We start from the raw sequence: 20,277 nt of genomic DNA, 5'->3' as shown, positions 1-20,277 counted from the left end.
TATGCACCTGCTGGCTTAGGCCCGCTCCCCAAGGGATTGGGCCTAAGCTGACAGTCAGACATCACTCTGGCAGCCCGGGAGCCCTCGGGGAATGTCTACTTGCCAGCGGGCAGCAGGCCTAAGCTGCAGTCAGACATCCTTAGCGCTGCTGAGGAGGCGGGAGAGGCTCCCACCACTACTGCTGTACTGGCAGCTGGCAGCCTGGCTTGTGGCTGAGCAGAGCTCCCCCTGTGGGAGCGCACTGACCACCAGGGGGCAGCTCCTGCATTGAGCATCTGCCCCCTGGTGGTCAGTGTGTGTCATAGTGACCAGTCATTCCCAGTCTTTCTGCTGTTAGGGTCAGTTTGCATATTACCCTTTTATTATATAGGATAGAGGCCTGGTGCATGGGTGGGGCTGGCTGGTTTGCCCTGAAGGGTGTCTCGGATCAGAGTGGGGGTCCTGCTGGGGTGCCTGGCCAGACTGGGTGAGGGGCTGATGGCTGTTTTCAGGCTGGCCACACCCCTTTAGGGTGGGGGGTCCCCACTGGGGTGACTGGCTAGTCTGGGTGAGGGGCTAAGGGCCGTTTTCAGGCTGACCAAGCCCGCCGGCGACGGAAGCTCCCAGCCTCTCCTTTTTTTCTTTTTTTCTTTTTATTCTGGGATTTATTTACCTTCTATAATTGAAACTTTGTTGCTGTCACTGGAGCTCAGAGCCAGCTCCTGCTCGCTCCAGCTTCGTGGCCACGGCCGGCTAAAAGGAGGTATCTGGGGTTTATTTACCTTCTATAATTGAAACTTTGTTGCTCTTAGAGGATCTCAGAGTCGGCCGCGTCAGGCGGGAAGTTGGCTTCCTTCATCACTGGAGCAACCAAGCCTCCTGCTTGCTTCAGCTCCGTGGCTGCTGGCTGCCATCTTGGTTGGGTTAATTTGCATATAGCCACTCTGATTGGCTGGTGGGTGTGGCTTAAGGTGTAGCAAAGGTATAGTCAATTTGCATGTTTGTCTTTTATCAGTGTAGATAGGGATTAAAGAATAGCATAGCATGTATTCTGTCTATTTAAACTGGCTTGCAATCTAATAATAATACATATTTGCTTTGGATTATTACCTCTTATTACCCTGTCTATAAAATTGTACCGTATTTGTTCTATGCTTGTCATGTCCTTCCAATTCTCCATTCATTCCACATTGCAGGAAGCTTACTGTGTAGTAGGTCCTTGTTATAGCATTTGTAGATTTTATTTCAATAAGTAAAGTCCTAAAATTTAGCTTACTTTTTCTCTTTATTCAACTGAAATAGCATCTACACTATGCATATCGTTAAATATATATCCTGCTTAAAGTCCAATAGTAATATAATGTTTAATTGAAGTTCTTTTTAGTATTTGAGATATTAAACAACAATAAGATATTTTATTTTGTTCAATAAATAGCATATGCTTCAACTCTCCTCTTGCCTTCCCTTTTTCTTTTTAACCAAACTTTATTTTTTATAGCAGTTTTTGATTTACAGAAAAAATGAGAATGTAGTACAAGTTTCCATGTACCCTATATACACACAGCTTCCCCTATTACTAATATATTTAGTATGGTACATTTATTACAATTAACAAACCAGTATTGCTACAATATTACTAAAGACCTTCATTTATTTAGATTTTCTTAGTTTTTAAAGTAGTGTTATTTTTCTGTTCCAGGATCCTATTCACCATCCCACATTAAACTTAGTTGTCATATCGCTCTAGGCACCTTGATTAGTTTCTGGCTTCCCTTGCTTTTGATAACTTTGACAGTTTTGAGTACAGGCCAGGGATTTTATAGGATTCCTTCATGATTGGAATTGGTCTGATGTTCTTCTCGGGACTGAGATGTAGGTTATTGGAAGGAAGACAATAAAGTGGCACTTTCATCACAGCATAAGTGTACATACTATCAACATGACTCATGACTAATGTTAGTCTTGATTATGTGGCTGACATATATTGGTCAGATTTCTCCACTGTAAATTTACTGCCCCCCGCCTCCCCCCAATTCCCTTCCATACACTTTGGAAAGATGTCACTATGTCCAGGATTAGGGAATTATGTGTTATGCTTATCCTTTCGTTTTGTCTAATTCATATAACCTTACATTTCTCTTTCCGGTATCTTAAAGTAGTTCTAAAGAAAATTAGAGGAAAGTAAGTGGCATTTCAAATCCTGACTCACTAGCTTGTGCGATCTTTAACCCTACTTTGAGGGTTAGGACAATTGTGTAAGAAAATGGCCGAGAACGCCTAATTAACCAATACTGTGGAGATACCTATGAATTGTCACACCAGTAATAATACCGTAGGCCACATAATATACACATATGCCATATATACCACATGCCATTAATATATGAAGAAATTTTTTTAAAAGATGTTTGTTATGGAAAAGAGAGGGCGTTTCTTAGGAAAACACTGGGAGAAATCTAACTTCCTCTTTTGCCCATTCAAGTAAAGGGCTTCTCCCGCTTCTAGTCGCGGAAAGACGACAAAGGAAGCGAGCACTTCCTCCGCCAGGCTCGTCTCGGCCAGGCTGGGCTTTTCATTGCGCGTGTGCAAGGCCCGCCCCACCCCGGAACTTAATCGTTTAAGAAAATCAAGTGTTTAAATCCTCCGGAACCTGATCCTGGAACCCCGGTGTCGACCTCATTTCTCCAAGGAGGCTTGGGATTGGTCGAACGCTGTCCGTTTCGGGGCGCTGATTGGCTGGTGCCCAAGTCCGTCGCGGAGAACGTGCGTAATGCTTCTAGCACCGCCCCTGCGCCCTGATGGGTCGGGTTTCTGACCAGTCAGCGGGCGCGGCGCGGGTTTCGGTTCGACGAGCTAGTGTTTGCCGCTTCAGTTCCCGCGACCCCAACGTCTCAGGGCGGAGTCGGTGGAGGCGTTTCCTGGAGTCCACCTCTGTTTCGGCTCAACAAACAGATCCGGCCTCAGCGGAGGTGGCGGTGACTCGGGCTTCATGCTTCGCCTTCCACTTGAGAGGCCGAAGCGGGGACCGGAGGACCGTGGGCGACGTTCAGGACCCCGCGTTGGGTTCAGCCCTCCAGGAGCCAGGGCTGACTCCGTGACGGGGAACTAGGGGGAGAAATAAGCGGATCGCGGATTCCTGGAGCATCATTTTTGCTTAGGTATGTGAAAGAGGTTTCCAGTGCTGTTTATAGTTGTTTTCGCTGAGAAATTTTCTTGAGGACTGAAACCCTGCATGCTCGTTCTTAATTCCTCATTATCTAGCTCAAACAGCTACATAGTAAGGGATCGGTTAATGTTTGAAGTTCGAGGTCCGCTGTAAATAATGTGTAAACAAGCAAGTGTGACAATGCTACGTTTATGCACACGGGCGAAAATAAAATCACCATGATGTGTAGGTAGGAGGTGGTTTCACAGAGGAAGGAGAATTGGAGTTGGGCGGTGAAGGATGTTGGGGGGTTACCCGGGCATTCCGAGCGAAGGGGACAGACAGGCTGTGCAGGGACTCAGACTCGGGGAACTGCAAGCAGTTCCGTTTGAATGGGATGTAGGATGAGTGGATAAGGGACACAGTTGGAATAATAGGGTGGACCAGATTGTGATGGTTTTTTATTCTGTATATAAAGAAGAGCCATCAACTTTTAAAGCAGGAAACTAACTAGGTCAGATTTATGTAGAAATAACCTTATAGTAGCACTGTGGGGAGTTTACAGTAAATCTGGTGAGTTGATGAAATCAGGAATTACGCGGAGATGGAAAGACAGACATTTTATGGGGAAGATGAAGGAGAGATAAGGATGACTTGATGATTTCTATGTAATACAGGATGCCATTGTCCAAGGAGAATATATTTTGCTAGGTATAGGTGTTATGTGGTTTTAGGTTCCCTAGCTTTAATTACTTGGGTGGTACAATGCATGAAATTTGTACAAGGGGCTCGGCCCCTTGCAGCCCAGGCTTCCTCTGGAAGGTCGTCTGGCTGTCCGGTCTAATGATCATATTATGCTTTTATTATTATAGATTGATTTCAGAGAGGAAGGGAGAGGAAGAGAGAGAGATAGAAACATCAATGATGAGAGAGAATCATTGATTGGCTGTCTCCTGCAGGTTCCCCACTGGGGATAGAGCCCGCCACCTGGGAATGTACCCTGACCAGGAATTGAACCCTGACCTCCTGGGTCATAGGTCAACACTCAACCACTGAGCCATGCTGACTGGGCTGTATTGTTTTAAATGAGAAATGGATCAACATTATCTTTTTACCCTAAGTCACAAAGAAAGAAGAGACATATATGGAGTTTTAAACCACTTCTGCTTAATGGCATGTTATATGCTTCCTATAGTTACAGTTACCAAGAATCTAAATACTGTTATCCATGACAACAAAGCATCATAGAAGGGCTTTAGAGTTTAAAACTTGCATCCACAGAAGCTCTTCACGAAGTCCAGATACCTCCAAGAGGATCTTAGTCAATCTTACAACGGCACTTTTAATAGAATTTTGTTCTTGTAAATGTTTTCAGCCTCTGAGTTTATCTAAAAAATATGTTCTAGCCCTGGCCGGTTTGGCTAAGTGGTTAGAGACCATCGATCTCGGGTTCAGTTCTGGTTTAGGGCATATACCTTGGTTGTAGGCTCAATCTCCAGCACAGGTCGGGGTGTGTGGGAGAGGCAGCCAATCAATGTGAGTCTCTCACATTGATATTTCTCTCTCTCTTTCCCTCCCTTCCATTCTCTCTAAAAACCAATGAAAAAAGTATCCTCGGGTGAAGATTAACCAAAAAGTAATAATAATAAAAAGTATCTTCTAAATAATGAATAGATATAATAAGTAACCTAAGTTTGTCTGTAATTTGTTAATAAGTGGTTAAATCATGTTTTTTTTTTATTTTATCATTCATTAGTAATACTCTTTTCTTTAGGATACTGAGCATTTGAAATTTAATAAATCATTCACCAACTATCGTGGAGCCTCTATATCCTCGTGCAGGGTCCCAGATGAACACCAGGTATAGAAATATTTTTATACAACTTTTTTACAGCTGCTCACATAACTTGGAAAGATAGGGTGAAATAGAAGGGGGAAAAAACTAGAATCAGGAAAATCTGAGTCTGTATTTCAGCTCTGCCATTTATTAAGTGGATGACTTTGATCAAATTAATTAACTTCTCTAAGCCTCAGTTTCCTCATCTGTAAATTGGGGATAAGTAATTTCTTTCTAACAGAAGATTTTTTGTGAAGGTTTAAATAAGATTACTAAAGGGTCTGGATATAGTAGGCACTTGGTAAATTTTAGTCTTATTCCCTCCTTCCCTTATTTTAGTTTCACAGAGGATCATTTTACTGATAGAAAATAGTACCTAAACTCTTAAGGCTAAAAATTTATTTATATCCTAGACAAGTGGGAAAGTGGTTGGGTTCCTTGCTTCTTCTAAACCCTAATTCCTTGGGAAAATTTTCACATTGGAGATACCTAGTTTCCTTAAATGTCCCTAAGCCTTTTTCCACTCATGTGGAGTAGGAAGGAGGAGCTTGCCACCTGTCTCCAGTTTTCTCAGTCTGTCAGTACTAAGGGGACCATGCAAATTGACTGTTATTTGCTTCTTTGGATCATTTATTGTTCTTTTTTTCCCTTAGGGAAGAACAATTAGTGCTGACAAGTGATTTTTTTTTTTCTTCTAAGCTAGAATTGCATCCATGAGTGACCTTTAGTCTCTGTATTACCTTTCTTTATGCCAGATGTTCATGATGAAGACAATGGAAACGTGACCCAAAGAGGCTATCATATGTCTTTCGCTTATTTTTGGCCCTTCTGTTCTACTGCCATCTCTTATTCTTTGAAAATTTGTCCACAGTTCTCTTTGCTAACTTATTTTTGGGTCAAATTTATTCCTTATATACTTGGTAAAATAGTATATCTATGTGTTTTAAACTGATTATTCCTGGCATATTCAATTCTAGTATTTTTGTGTGTGTTTTTAAAAATAATATTCAACTCTAGTTTTCTGTTGGTTGGTTGGTTGGTTGGTTTAGTAAAACCTCTGGTTTTCAGTAATCTATAGATTTTAGGACAGTAATTTTGAATTATTTTGAAGTTACAAACTGCTTTAAATAGCTGGTAGCCATGAATTTCATTTCATGAGAAAAAGTTTTTATATACATACATGCAAATTTTTTCACCCAATTTAAGGGTGCTTTTGTCTCCCCTGCCTCCAAAGTCTAAGTGTATACCTCAGAATAAGCAAAAAACTAACAACATTTATTAAAATCTTGCCATGCCAAGTGCTTAGTGTGCATTATTCTTAATTACTTTTCACAAGAAACTTATGAATTGTAAGTACTATTATTATCTTCCTCTTTTTTTTTCTTAAATGAGGAAACTATAGCCTAGAGAGGTTAACCAAGCTAAAGTTATACAATTGGTAAGTGGTATAGCCAGGATTTAAACCTGATGTGACTTCCTCTATACTGCGGTGAAGTAAACCTGAGGTAGTGTAGATTGGGCTTCAAAGGTACTATGGACTACTGAGAGCAAAAAGAAATACCTAACATTAATATTTATAATAAGCCAGGACTTTTTCTAGAATACTGATATTATGCTGTTTAACAGGTGAGGAAACTGAGGCACACAGACATTAAATAACTTGATGAAGTTCACACAGCTAGCAAATTTTGAAGCTAGGTTTCAGACCTAAACAGGTGACCTCCAGACTTTTTAAAAAATCCTCTCTGGAGGATATATTGATTTTAGAGGAAGCGAGAAACATGATGTGCCCTGACAGGGAATCAAACCCACAACCTTTTGGCGTACAGGCTCCAACCAACTGAACCACCCAGCCAGGGCAGTCTTCAGACCTTTTTCTTTTCTTTTTAATATATTTTTATTGGTTTCAGAGAGGAAGGGAGAGAGAGAGAAACATCGGTGATGAGAGAGAATCATTGATTGGCTGCCTCCTGCACACCCCCGACTGGGGATGGAGCCTGCAACCCTGGGCATGTGCCCTGACCAGGAATCAAATTGTGACCTCCTAGTCATGGCTTATACTGTTTTTCTGTTATTAAAAGAGGATTTTATATGATTAGTACTTCTGGTTCTTTTTAAAAAAACTTGTATGTATATAAAGTTATGTATGCATAAGAAAAAAGCAATACCTAAATTTATAGTGCTGCTTCTCTTGATAGTAGTTACAAGTGATTTTTTTCTTTTACTTTTTTTTTTTAAATATATTTTATTGATTTTTTACAGAGAGGAAGGGAGAGGGATAGAGAGTTAGAAACATCGATGAGAGAGAAACATCGATCAGCTGCCTCCTGCATATTCCCCACTGGTGATGTGCCCGCAACCAGGGTACATGCCCTTGACCGGAATCGAACCTGGGATCCTTGAGTCCGCAGGCTGACGCTTGATCCACTGAGCCAAACCGGTTAGGGCTCTTTTACTTCTTAAAAATACTTTCAACTCTTCTAAAATAACAAAAGTAATCTGCAAATCTTCATCATATAAAGTTAAACTGTTTCTTATAAAGTTTCTAAGTTTGCTTTTCATTGTTCTTTGATTTGAAAATTTTCTTTTAAGGTTTTCTTCAAGCAGGATGGTACCATTTTACTTTCCTCCATCAAAATGTGCACTTTGGAACCCAATGCCAATTGGAGATTTCATCCATTTACATCTTAATTACTACAGGTATAAGATGTTTCTCTTTTCAATTCCTAAAAACAGGAGTCAAAACAATGTTTAAGGCAACATTGATTACTCTGACTAATTTTTTTTTTTACTTTCCTATTCAGAATTTCTTCCCTTCTGCTGCTTCTTAAATATATTCTTCATGCTTTTGAGAAATAATTTCTGTTTAAATAGTCTGCAAACCTAAAGTTCTAAGTATTATAAGAATTCAAAAGAGACTAAATAATAAAAACTGAAAGGATTTTTCATAATGCTTCAATTCAGCATGATGTCTTTGTATAGCATTAAAAGATTGAATTGATTTTGAGTGATTAGACAATATTAGAAGGGATATGTAATACCATAAATATGGCCAGGTTCTTGAAAGAAAGACAGAAACTTAGGCTTAAGTGTTAGAAAATAGAGATCCATTGATAATTTTTTATATAAGGGGGTTACTTGTTAAAAGCAGAATTTTAAGGATGGATCATAGTAGGGAAAACTTAGAGTTAGCCTAGCTGTGAGATGGTTTTGCTGTTATATAAGAAACATAGATTTATGCCATATTGGTTTAAGGAGAATCAGACTGTTTAGAGGGTCAAATCCTAATTTTACTATTTCTTATTTATGTGACCTCAGTAAAGTAGCTAAGGATCAGTTTCCTTATTTATAAGATGGGGATGATGATACTTGTTTCATAGTATTCTCATAAGGATTAAATGAGTCACTCTGTAAAGAATCAGTCAGCACAGTGCCTGGAACATAGGAAGTATTCAATAAATAGTAGCTATTATAAGGGTTTAGAGGACTATTGAGATCAAGAGGAAAGAATGAAACAAGGTGGTTTTGAAGAAACAGTTTATAGCATTTGATGATCTACTGAATAGAGGAACTAAATGGAAGATACAAGTCAAAGAGTATTTAAGAGAAAGGTGGTATCTGACAGAAACAGTCTTGGAGAAATTCAGTTAAATATTTGTTAGGCTTGTTCATTCTTTTCTCATTGTTTATATTTTCTATTATCTTTCTGTGCTACATTTTGAGTAATTCCTTTTGTTCTTCAACTCTACTAATTTTCTTTGTTGCTGTGCTTAGTTGCCATCTAACCTGTTCATTTAGGTTTTTTAAACATGGGAGTATAGGATACCAGTATGTGAAAGACTGTTTATAATATACTAGAGGCCCGGTGTACAAATTCCTGAACGGGTGGGATCTGGCCGGCCCGCCCCAATCAAGCTGATGGCGGGGGTGGGGCCATGGGCAGTTGGCTGTCCGGCCCCGCCCCCTGGTCAGTCTCCCAGTTGAACTCCTGGTCAAGGGGACAATTTGCATATTAGCCTTTTATTATATAGGATATGTATAGTTTATAGAATAATAAACATTTGTGTACCTATCCCCAGTTGATTATATACTACTCTGAGTTTTTAATTGATTCTGTTCTTAAGTCTGCAAGTTTTTTATGTTTTTTTTCTCAAATTGGTCAGTATTTTTTTTAAAATACATATATATGTATATATATGTATATATATATATATTTAAATATATTTTTATTGATTTTTTTTTTTACAGAGAGGAAGGGAGAGAGAGAGTTAGAAACATTGATGAGAGAGAAACATCGATCAGCTGCCTTCTGCATGCCCCCTACTGGGGATCGAGCCTGCAACCAAGGTACATGCCCTCGACCGGAATCGAACCCAGGACCTAACAATCCATGGCTTGATGCTCTAACCACTGAGCAAACCATCAGGGCTAGTATTTTTTTTTTTTTTTTTTTTTATTGATTTTTCGCAGAGAGGCAGGGAGAGGGATAAGAGTTAGAAACATCGATGAGAGAGAAACATCGATCAACTGCCTCCTGCACACCCCCTACTGGGATGTGCCTGCAACCAAGGTACATGCATGCCCTTGACTGGAATCGAACCTGGGAACCTTCAATCCACAGGCCGACACTCTATTCACTGAGCCAAACCAGCTAGGGCAGGGCTAGTATTTTTAATAGTATCTTATTCCTTGCTCATATTTTAGTTCCTTTTATATTTCTTTAAACATTTGGATAATGTATATATTTTATATTCATTCATACTAGATAATAAGAAAACAATGGATGTGACTATTTCAGTCAAATTTTGCAAAAAAAGGAGGCTAGCCTCATAGTTTCTCATCCCCTGTTCTGATTTATAAAAGTTAGCAAGTGCCTGGAGAACAGATAGAACCTCAGTGTCTGCTTATTGTAGTTCTGATTTCCAGGCAGCCCTCCCTATGCCCTGCCTTTGACCTTGGGATTTTCTGACAATGATTTTTCTGTACATTTTTAAAGATGTGAGTTATATTTCAGGCAGCATTTCATGGCAGGAGAGTGTTTTAGGATATCAGATCCACTACCTTTATAAAAGATTTGTTGTTTTTCAGAAATCCAAAGCTTGTGGTAACTGAGAAGACAATCCGACTTGCTTGTCGACATGCTAAGCAGAATAAAAAGAACTTGCCATGTTTTTTACTTGGTTCTCTCACAGTAGATGAAGGTAATATACTTTTAAAATTATTTTTATTACTATAATAGAGTTTATGTTTACTGATCTAGCCAATTATTATAATGTATTTTGTGCTATGTTCTTTGCTGTATGCCAGTGATGAAAAAGAGTAAAAGTTGACACTATTCATCACAGAATTCACAGTCTGGTCAGGTGGAAAAATATATGTGTATGCTAAGAGTTTAGTGTTACCATTAGTATGAATACAGTGTTTTGTTATAATGTATGCTTGCTTGCTTGGTTTCACATTTTTAGTTGGCATGCTAAGTAATAATTGCTATTTTTGTATTTTAGATGAAGAAAGTGTGATATTAACAGTAGATCGCTTTGATCCTGGTCGAGAAGTACCTGGATGCTCTGAAAGAACCCCTACTGCTTCTCTTCCTGGGGACTTTGTGATTCCGTGCAAAGTCCAAACTAATGGACTTTGTTCAAAAGAAATAATAGTTCACAATGCAGATGACTTCAGTTCAGCTTTTAAGGTGAGATTTGTTGACAACTTGATTATTCTTAATTGAATACAAGAATCAAACTATGTTGTATTTTAATAAATACATATTTACTAAGTATTCATAATAATTTGTTGACCTAAAATGCAATTAAATCCTAGATAGGTAATATGGGTAGCATTCCAGAAGAGGAAGCAGTGTGACCAGGATAGCTAAGTGCAGTATGTGCTCAGGGTGATTTTACTGGTATAGATTTCTGCTGGATTTGTGTGCAGGCAGACTGGAATATTAGTTTGGCCAGATTATAGAGAGCTTTACCTGCCAGGTTAATGAATTTGAACTTTGTCATATGGGTCATGTAGAGTCATTGAAAGTTTCTGAAAAGAGGAAATGTTAATTGTATAATTTTAAAATAATTGTATAATGTTGATTCCTCAGGCTCTGCAGCACCATGTACGTAGCAAAGATTCCTTGGATTGTAGTAAACTGCTTTCCCTAAGAGCTCATATCACTTCCAACGAGAGTTTGGACAATGTGGATTTTGACTTACACTGGGCAGCAGTAACTCTAGCAAATACCTTTAAATGTGTACCGGTGAAGCCAATCTCCATTATTCCTACAGCTCTGGCAAGAAACTTGAGCAGTAATCTGAACATTTCTCAAGTTCAAGGTATCTATAAATATGGGTAAGTAAAAGATCTATTAATCTAAAATTTTAAATGTTGGTCACATTAGTATATTTTCATGATATGCATATAATCCTATGTAATAAAAGGGTAATATGCAAATTGACCCTAACAGCAGAACAACTAGTCACTATGATGCGCACTAACCACCAGGGGGCAGACACTCAAGGCAAGAGCTGCCCTCTGGTGGTCAGTTCGCTTCCACAGGGGAAACACAGCTCAGCCAGAAGCCGGCTCATGGCTGGCCAGTGCAGCGGCGGTGGCAGGAGCCTCTCCCACCTCCACCTTCGCCTCTGAGGCATCCCTAAGCCATTAGTTGGACATCCCCTGAGGGCTCCTGGGCTGCCAGGGGGATATCTGACTGCCAGCTTAGACCTGATCCACCAGAGAGTGGGCCTAAGCCATCAGTCAGACATCCCCTGAGGGGTCCCGGACTGCGAGAGGACGCAGGCCAGGCTGAGGGACCCCCTCCGAGTGCATGAATCTTTGTGTACCGGGGCTCTAGTATGAAATAATTGTGTAGTCAGTTTACATGCCAGAGATCTGCAGTGCTAGATAAATAACCAGGGAAGATGAAAATGGAGTTATTAATTTTTTGCTGAGTATAGTTTTCTTTCAAAGAGTTGTGCCTACCATACCCAAAAAATTGGTAAAAATTATATTAAAATTGGCAGTATTCTATGGTTTGAAAATACAGGGAAAATTATTCTCTATAATACCATTTTATTCCTTGTATTTTGCCTAGGTTTTAGGTCATCTTTTTTTTACTTTGTCTTTTTTCCTCCTTGACTTTAGTAGTGATTATGAACCTAAAAGAGGCTTTAGAATTCCTTCATGATTAAATCATTTAATTATTAATAATGAGCATTGCAGATAGAGAAAGGAGATAAATAATAATTTCTAGTACTTTTGCTTACCAAATTGTCAACCACTTGAGGGTGGAGTTTCCTCACATAGCTGGAGCAGTATCCTCTCCAGCTTCCTATCAGCACTCTTAGTTTCTTAGGAAATGTAAGCCAAATTGCATGCTTTCTGCTCCTCAGCAGGGCCGCTTCCCTGAATCCTCATCTACTTTCTTTACCCATTGTCTACGGAGCTAGATTAGACAATGTAAGCACCCTCTGCTTTAAAGTCTAAGCAGTTCACTTCTGGCTTCCTTTCCCACTAGACTCCACCCTAGTTCCTGTTAGGTCTCTAGAGTCAGAAATGTTTGCCAAGGTACACTCAACTCCAAGTCTTATTCTCGAAAAAAAAATGCCTCTTCAAAAGAGGATAAGGAGAAGGGAGGATTTCCTTTTCAGAGGGTTCCTAGAACAGCAAGAAAGATCCCATTTTGAGTCCCACATGCTGACCTTTCTGGTTGGAGTGGCATAAAAAAAAAAAAAGTGTTGGTATATTCCAGAATCATGGAATGGTTAAATGTGATGGTGATAAAAATGTCTGAATTAAGTGTAATGTTTAATTTACATGGAGTGTCCTGGCCGGTGTGAGCAACTGAGCAGCGGTTAGACCGTTGGCCCGAGGACCAAAGGGTCTCGGGTTTGATTCCCAGTCAAAGGCACTGGATTGCAGTTTCCATCCCCAGTCCCACTTGGGGTGAGTGTGGGAGGCAACCACTGTATGCATCTTCCTCATGTTGATGTGTCTCTCTCCCCCTCCCTCCTTTCCACTCTTGCACTCTTTCTGAAAAGCAATGGAAAAATATCCTTGGGAGAAGATTAATAAAAAACAAAAACAAAAAAGTAATTTTCTTGGAGGAGTAAAGTTGGGACATGGGAATTTGTGTTAATTAACAAAAATATTAATTTATTATCCTTAGTACCCATGCCCACCTACTAGTGAATTACCTTTCTCTAAATAATCCTTCTGTGACCCCTTGGCATGCTACCAGTAACTCATGATGTTCAATATTCTAATTTTCCATTCTCCTTGCCCCTTATTTTCTATAAAATATATTAATTTTATGACATTTGCCCTTTTCCTTGACCACATTCGTTTACCCTAATTTATTAGAATCCATTGTGGAATAGGTATTATGTTAGGCACTGGGATTAAATGGATTTTTAAAAGGCATACTTATTGTCCATTAAGTATATTAATGTGTAAACATGATGTGGGTGAAGATAATAGGGTTTTATGTACAGTGTGGGGGAAGCAGGAAGGTATGTGTGAATTGCCTGAGAAAATCATGGAAAACCTGAGCTGGTTCTTTAGAGAGTAGGAATTTATCAGGTAAGCAAGGCAGAAGAGCTTACAAAATATGTGTAAGTGTGTCACCGATAAATCCCCTGACAACTCAGGCTTAATCATCTTGTCACATGGGCTGATAAATTCGTTATCTTTGTGTTTTAGAGTTATTATAGCAATTAAATATATACTCAGTAGACTATTGAGACTTAATATCACAAATAGCATTGTTTTAATTTTTGTATTTTAATGCCATACCAATAAAATTCACTTGCCACAATTCTACTGTAGTTATTCATATCCTTAAAACTTACTGTAAGTAATAAACATAATAACAAAGTATAAATATATTATATCCTCTTAGAGACTAGTGAACTTTTGAGTTCTATCATGATAGTTCCAAAGTTCTGTGATAGTGGTTGGAGGACTATAGTACATGAAGGTTGACTATATCTCACCTAATTCAACTTCCTTCAGTGAGAAGTTACATCTGTTGCAGTCTTATCAAGTCACCTAGATGTTTGAACACTTACCGTAAAAGAAAATTCACTTCTCCCTGGGAAGCCTATATGGTTCTGAAATTGTTAGCCTTGATCTTAATACTTTTTATTAAAATAAGTTGACATTTTTGGAGCAAAGCCTTTTTAAAGGGTGTGTAATTTTCAATGACCATTTTAATAGATTGAATTTTAAGATATTGAATATCTTTAATCTCTTACTGGAGTACTTTTTTATACTTTGAACTGTTTTCTTTGTGTACATGTGTGTGAAAGAAATTATTCATTTGAATTATCTCCCCTGCCTAAAATGTGCTTCAGCATTCAGATGATCTCTTTTAAAGGTAAAAAGTACATACTTACAATTGTTTTTACATGAATGTTTTCTGTTTAGATATCTTACCATGGATGAAACACGCAAATTGTTACTTTTGCTGGAATCTGATCCCAAAGTTTATTCTCTACCATTAGTGGGAATGTAAGTGTTGCATTATTTATGAAACCTTTTCAGTCACATATGTGTTCAAATGTGTATGATAAACATACTATGAGTATGTAATTAATAGTTAGATTACCTTATAAAGCCACAACAGCCAATGATTCTTAAGCTTTCTTATTTTAATAGCAGAATCAGTTAAAACAAGGTTTTTGTCCAATCTTAGGAAGAACTTCAATGTATAAAACATAAAGTTGGGCTCTTTTGGTTGAAGTCAAAGCGTTGGAGCACGGTTTCTTTAACTTTACTCCTCGTCCTTAAGGCACGTTGAAGAACACAGGGCTAGAATAACACTTTAAATTCATTGTTGAGCAATTTTTTAGAACTCCCCCTAAAATGTTAATGGTTTTCTCTTTTGAGTTAGTGATTAATGACATTTAAACAAATTATTCAGTCAGAAATTTATATTCCATATTTATTGAGTGCTTATCATATGTATAGTATTATGTTTGGTGCTGTATTAAGATTTAAAGCTCCTCAAGAGATTTATAATCAAGGCGAGGTGGTAAAATATTCAAATATTCATGCATAGAGAGAAATAATAAGAAAGTATATGATTTGCTATGAAATGAGCAACATATCAATAGTAAGCATTATTAGTACTTGTAAGAGGGATGATGTGGACATTTTCTTAGAGAAAGCACTCTTGAGCTGAACCTTTAAGTGTTTGGATCATGGAAGGGAGGATTGGTGAGGAGGGAACCCATGTGAGGAAATAGTATGTGCAAAATTTAAAAACGAGAATACACAAATGTCCTGTGGGTCATGAAATCTGCTTAATTCTGTTTGCTTTGCTTCTGCTATTGGCTATGGGCCTTTGATGCTAAGTGAATATTTTTTAATTGAATTTATTGGGGTGACATTGGTTAATACGATTATATAGGCTGCAGGTGTACAATTCTATTATACATCATCTGTATATTGTGTGTTTACCACCCAAGTCAAGTCTCCTTCCATCACCATTTGTCCCCTGTGCCCTCTTATACCTCCCTCATTCCCCCTTTCCCTCTGGTAATCATCATACTTTTGTCTAAGACAGTGGTTCTCAACCTTGGCTGCACATTAGAATCACCTGGGAAACTTTTTAAAATCCTGATTTCTGGGCCTCATCCTCCGGAAATTCTGTTTCTTTGTTATGGGGTGGGGCCACAACATTAGTGACAAAGAAACAGAATTTCTGGAGGATGGGGCCCAGAAATCAGGATTTTAAAAAGATTCCCAGGTGATTCAAATGTGCACTCAAGGTTGAGAACCACTGGTCTAAGAGTTTGTGTGGGTTTTTTTGCTTTAATCCCTTCACCTTTTTCACCCAGTCCACCAACCCCTCTCCCCTCTGACAGCTGTCAGTCTGTTTTCTATATATATGAGTCTGTTTTTCTTGTTTGTTAGTGTATTTTGTTCATTAGATTCTACATATGAGTGAAAACATATGGTACTTTTCTTTCTCACTAAATGAATATTTATTAAGAGCCTTTTATGTTTCAGGCTACCTATGTATGTTACAGTATTTAATCCTCTCAGTAACTATTATTTTGGGCTTGTTAACCATTTTCTCTCCCACCATTTTCCCTTCATCTCAGATGGAAAAGGACTGAGAGAAAGAAGCTCTCTATTTATATATTTGTACCTATTCTCTCTCTTAATTATTATCATGGTCTAGTGTTCATAGATTTCTTTTTTTTTTTTTTTTTTTTTTAAATATATTTTATTGATTTTTCACAGAGAGGAAGGGAGAGAGATAGAGAGTTAGAAACATCGATGAGAGAGGAACATCGATCAGCTGCCTCCTGCACATCTCCCACTGGGGGATGTGCCCGCAACCCATGTACATGCCCTTGACCGGAATCGAACCTGGGACCTTTCAGTCCGAAAGCCGATGCTCTATCCACTGAGCCAAACCGGTTTCGGCAGATTTCTTATTTATGAGTCTTTAACGTATTGCTGGTGAATGCCAAGAATCTCTGCCATATTACCCTAACAACATAATCTAAAGTATATTAAGCATCAATTTGTAAATGACTACAGTTTTTTATTTCTTTTTTTTTTTTTTAGATGGCTCTCTGGCATTATGCATATCTATAGTCCTCAGGTGTGGGCTTGCTGCTTGCGATACATGTTCAATTCCTCTATTCAAGAAAGGCAAGTGATATTGTGGTATTTTATTTTGATCTTTTCCTCCATTCATATTTTATTGATCTTAAAATTCATGCGAAGCCTAACCTTTTATAATACTTATAAACCAGAAGAACAAGCACATTAGAAAAACAAACTTTATATTAAATAGGAATAATACCAAGGTGAGGTCGCACTATATTTGGAAATAAGAAGGAATTTACTTGCCTAACCTCAGAACTGTAACACAAAAGATACACTTTTTAGGAGTGGGGGGAAACCCTAGACATCATCTATTCTAGCTTTCTATTTTATAAATAAAGAGATTAATTTTTAGTGAAATGGCTGAAATGAATTTGAATTTGTTACAAGTGTTTTATTAAGTTACACAGTGATACTACTAGCACTCTAAGAAATATTTGAGAGGAAATGTTTGATTTTCTTCCTGGAACTAAAGTACAGGCATTGAAATTAATAGGGACACTTTATTTCTAACCTCACCTCATTTAATTTTGTTACTTTGTACAAAATTTTTTAAATTCTCACCTGAGGATACCACTCTTTGCCTCTTGCCTTCTTCTTCTATTAAATGAAAATTCCATGGTGTGTTTCTGTCTACCTTGGGTGGCTATGATACACTTTGGAAAAAACTTTATGCAAATATATAGTAATAAATCAGACAGACATAAATTAAGATACACAATAAAAATATCTTCTACTGCATTCCACCAGACCCTATCCCCAGAGACAATCACTATTAAAATAGTATTTTGTGATTCCTTCCTCTAACATGCAGTGCACAATCCGCTGGCCTATAAAAATTAAATCACAAATGGGAGCATACCATTTTTTTCTGTATATTGCTTTTTTCTCTATATCATTATTCTTTGTAGATCATTACATATTAGCATGTACAGATTTAACACATTTTAAAACTGAATAGTAAATAATATATACCACATTTTAAAAACTTGTCCTTTTTGCATTTATCTTTGTGTGCATATCTTGGAATATTTGTAGAATAAATTCCTAAAAGTGGTCTTTCTGGTCAAAGAGTATAATTTTAAATTTTGGTAGACAATGCTAATTTGCCCTTCAGAAAGACTGCCAATTTATTGTCCCGCCAGCTTGGCTCAGTAGTTGAGAGTCAACCTATGAACCAGGAGATTTGATTCCCGATCAGGGCACATGCCTGCGTTGCAGGCTCAATCCCCAGTGTGGGTTGTACAGGAGGCAGCCGCTCAGTGATTCTCTTGTTTCTACCTCTCCCTCTTCCTTCCTCTTTGAAATCAAGTATAATAAAGAAACTTTAAAAAAGAAGACTGCCCTAGCCGGTTTTGCTCACTGGATAGTGTTGGCCTGTGGACTAAAGGGTCCCAGGTTCGATTTCGGCCAAGGGCACATGCCTGGGTTGTGGGCTTGATGCCCCCTAGTAGAGGGCGTGCAGGGGGCAGCCAGTCGGTGATTCTCTCTCATCACTGATGTTTCTATCTATCTCTCTCCCTTCCTCTCTGAAATCAATAAAAAAAAATATATTTAAAAAAATAAAATAAAACAGAAGACTGCTAATTTATAATTCTTCTAACAGTGTTTGAGGGTACATGTCTTCTCCCTCCCCTCACTAACACTGTGGAACAAATACTTAGTGAGCTCCTACTACGGACCCAGTACTGTACATGATATTGGGAATGAGGCAGGAAGCAAAATGAAGACCCTGTAGATATAGACAGTAAATAGAACATATAAGTAAAACAAACAATATTTAACAAGGTGATGAGTTGTGGAGAAAAATAAGCTGGCGAGGAGGATGTTGTGTATCTGGATGGTAGTGGTAGGTAAAGAGTAACAATTTTATATAGGGTAGACAGGCAGGCAAAGACTTGAGGTGAGGGAGTAAGCCATTTGGCTGCCTGGGGCAGTCCGAGGCAGGGGATACATTAAGTCCAAAGACCATGGTGGAACCTCACCTTGTATCTTTTTTTTTTTTTTAAATCTTTACCTGAGGATATGTTTTTATTGATTTTAGAGAGAGAGGAAGTTGCGGGGAGGTGGGGAGAGAAACTGATGTGAGAGAGAAACATCCATCAGTTGCCTCCCTAACAGGGGATCGAACCCACAACCTGGGTATGTGCCCTGACTGAGAATTGAACCCGCAACCTTTTGGTGTACAGGTTGATGTTCCAACCAATTGAGACCCGGCCAGGCCTCACCTTGCATCTTAAAGGAACAGCAAGGAAGCCAGTGTGGCTGGAGAGGAGTGAGGGAAAGGGGAGGTGGTAATGGTAATGATCTTTTCCAATGTTTTATAACCACCTTCTGGGAACTTTTTATTCATGTCTCCTGCCATTATTCTCTTGGATTGTGAATTTTTTCACATTGCTTTGAAAGAGCTCACTACCTTTTTCTCACTCTATTTAGTCATGTTCCACATAACAACATTTTGGTCAACAACTAACCGCACATAGACTATGGTATATCATATAGCCCAGGTGTGTAGTAGGTTATACCATCTAGGTCTGTGTAAGTACACTCAGTGATGTTCACACAACAGTGAAATAGCCTAACAATGCATTTCTTAGCATGTGTCCCTATCATTAAGCAGTGCTTGACTGTGTATGTGTACATGTATGTATGTATGTATTTGTAGAATAAATTCCTAAAAGTGTTCTTTCTGGTCAAAGAGTGTAATTTTAAATTTTGGTATACAATGCTAAATTGCCCTTCAAAAAGACTGCCATGTATGGATACACACACTTTGGATAATTATAAAGGCAGTGTTTATTAAAATACATTTCATTTTCATAATTTAGCTAATGGCTATTAAAGTTGATATACATTTTTTTAGGACACCCTATATATGTAAAATATGTAGAGAAATAATATTTATATTTATATGGCAAAACTTTTTTCCCTCCTGCTTGTCATTTGACTTAACTTTGGTTAATGATGTTTTTTTTAAACAGACTTTTTTAAAAAAAAAAGTCATATTTATAAATTTTTTTCCTATCTTACTTAGAAAGGATTTGCCCACTCCAGGAGTATTTATTAAAGTGAAAAAAAATCTCTTGTGCTTTCTTCAGATGCTTTTAAAGTTCTACTTTTTACCTTTTATTTTTAACTTTACAAGATAGTTTTATTTGCAATAAAAGAAACGTTCATTTTAGTGTATTTTTACAGTTATTTGTCAGTGACTGGGCTTGCTTTAAGTTCTTACTGACAGTAAATGCTCAGTAAAATTAATTTTGAGGCTCAGTATGTGTTCAGTCTGAAGCATTAAGTAATTTCTTTAATACTTGAATTCTTTAATTACTGCAAACAGAGAGGAGTCAGCACTGCTTAGCGTAGCTTAGGTACTTTAGAGCATTCTGATCAGTGATCTTGGCTAACCCCAGAGAAAGAAGTTGGGCAGAATAAGCAGTCTGCCACTCCAGCCTTCGCTGCTTTGTTTTGTTTGTAGTGTAATATATCCCCAAACTATTTCTTCTTTTAACATTTTATAAACTAGGGACAACTACTGAAGGTATTATTAAATAGTTGGTTTTAGTATATATTTTAAAGACTCTTGATGACTTTTTGTTATGTAGTAAAAAAGTAAATGTTCACTTTATATGTGTTTATAATAGTGAAACATTGTAAATAAAGTCTAGGAAAATCAATAATGGCATATCTAAAATCATAA

At 38.1% G+C, this 20,277-nt stretch overlaps 1 protein-coding gene across 7 annotated transcripts in view; it reads left to right on the top strand.

The window, feature by feature from the left end:
• STIL (STIL centriolar assembly protein) overlaps positions 1–20,277 on the top strand; it is a 54,295-nt gene that overhangs the window by 6,417 nt on the left and 27,601 nt on the right. For 2 of the 7 annotated variants that reach the window (XM_036351245.1, XM_036351242.1), the window contains exons 1-8: positions 2,850–3,137; positions 4,899–4,985; positions 7,554–7,661; positions 10,050–10,162; positions 10,466–10,653; positions 11,059–11,306; positions 14,385–14,468; positions 16,539–16,625. In XM_036351245.1, the coding sequence (XP_036207138.1) occupies positions 4,975–4,985; positions 7,554–7,661; positions 10,050–10,162; positions 10,466–10,653; positions 11,059–11,306; positions 14,385–14,468; positions 16,539–16,625 (839 nt within the window). In that variant the 5' untranslated portion in view covers positions 2,850–3,137; positions 4,899–4,974. Of the gene's footprint in view, positions 1–2,849; positions 3,138–4,880; positions 4,986–7,553; positions 7,662–10,049; positions 10,163–10,465; positions 10,654–11,058; positions 11,307–14,384; positions 14,469–16,538; positions 16,626–20,277 lie in introns of those variants that run through there. The other 5 variants (XM_036351243.1, XM_036351248.1, XM_036351249.1 and 2 more) reach the window with 5 other exon arrangements.

This window comes from Myotis myotis, unplaced genomic scaffold, assembly GCF_014108235.1.
Source record: "Myotis myotis isolate mMyoMyo1 unplaced genomic scaffold, mMyoMyo1.p scaffold_m19_p_2, whole genome shotgun sequence".
NCBI classification, from domain to species: domain Eukaryota; kingdom Metazoa; phylum Chordata; class Mammalia; order Chiroptera; family Vespertilionidae; genus Myotis; species Myotis myotis.
Note: the sequence above shows the minus strand (reverse complement) of the source record. Positions and strands in the feature narration are given on the sequence as shown.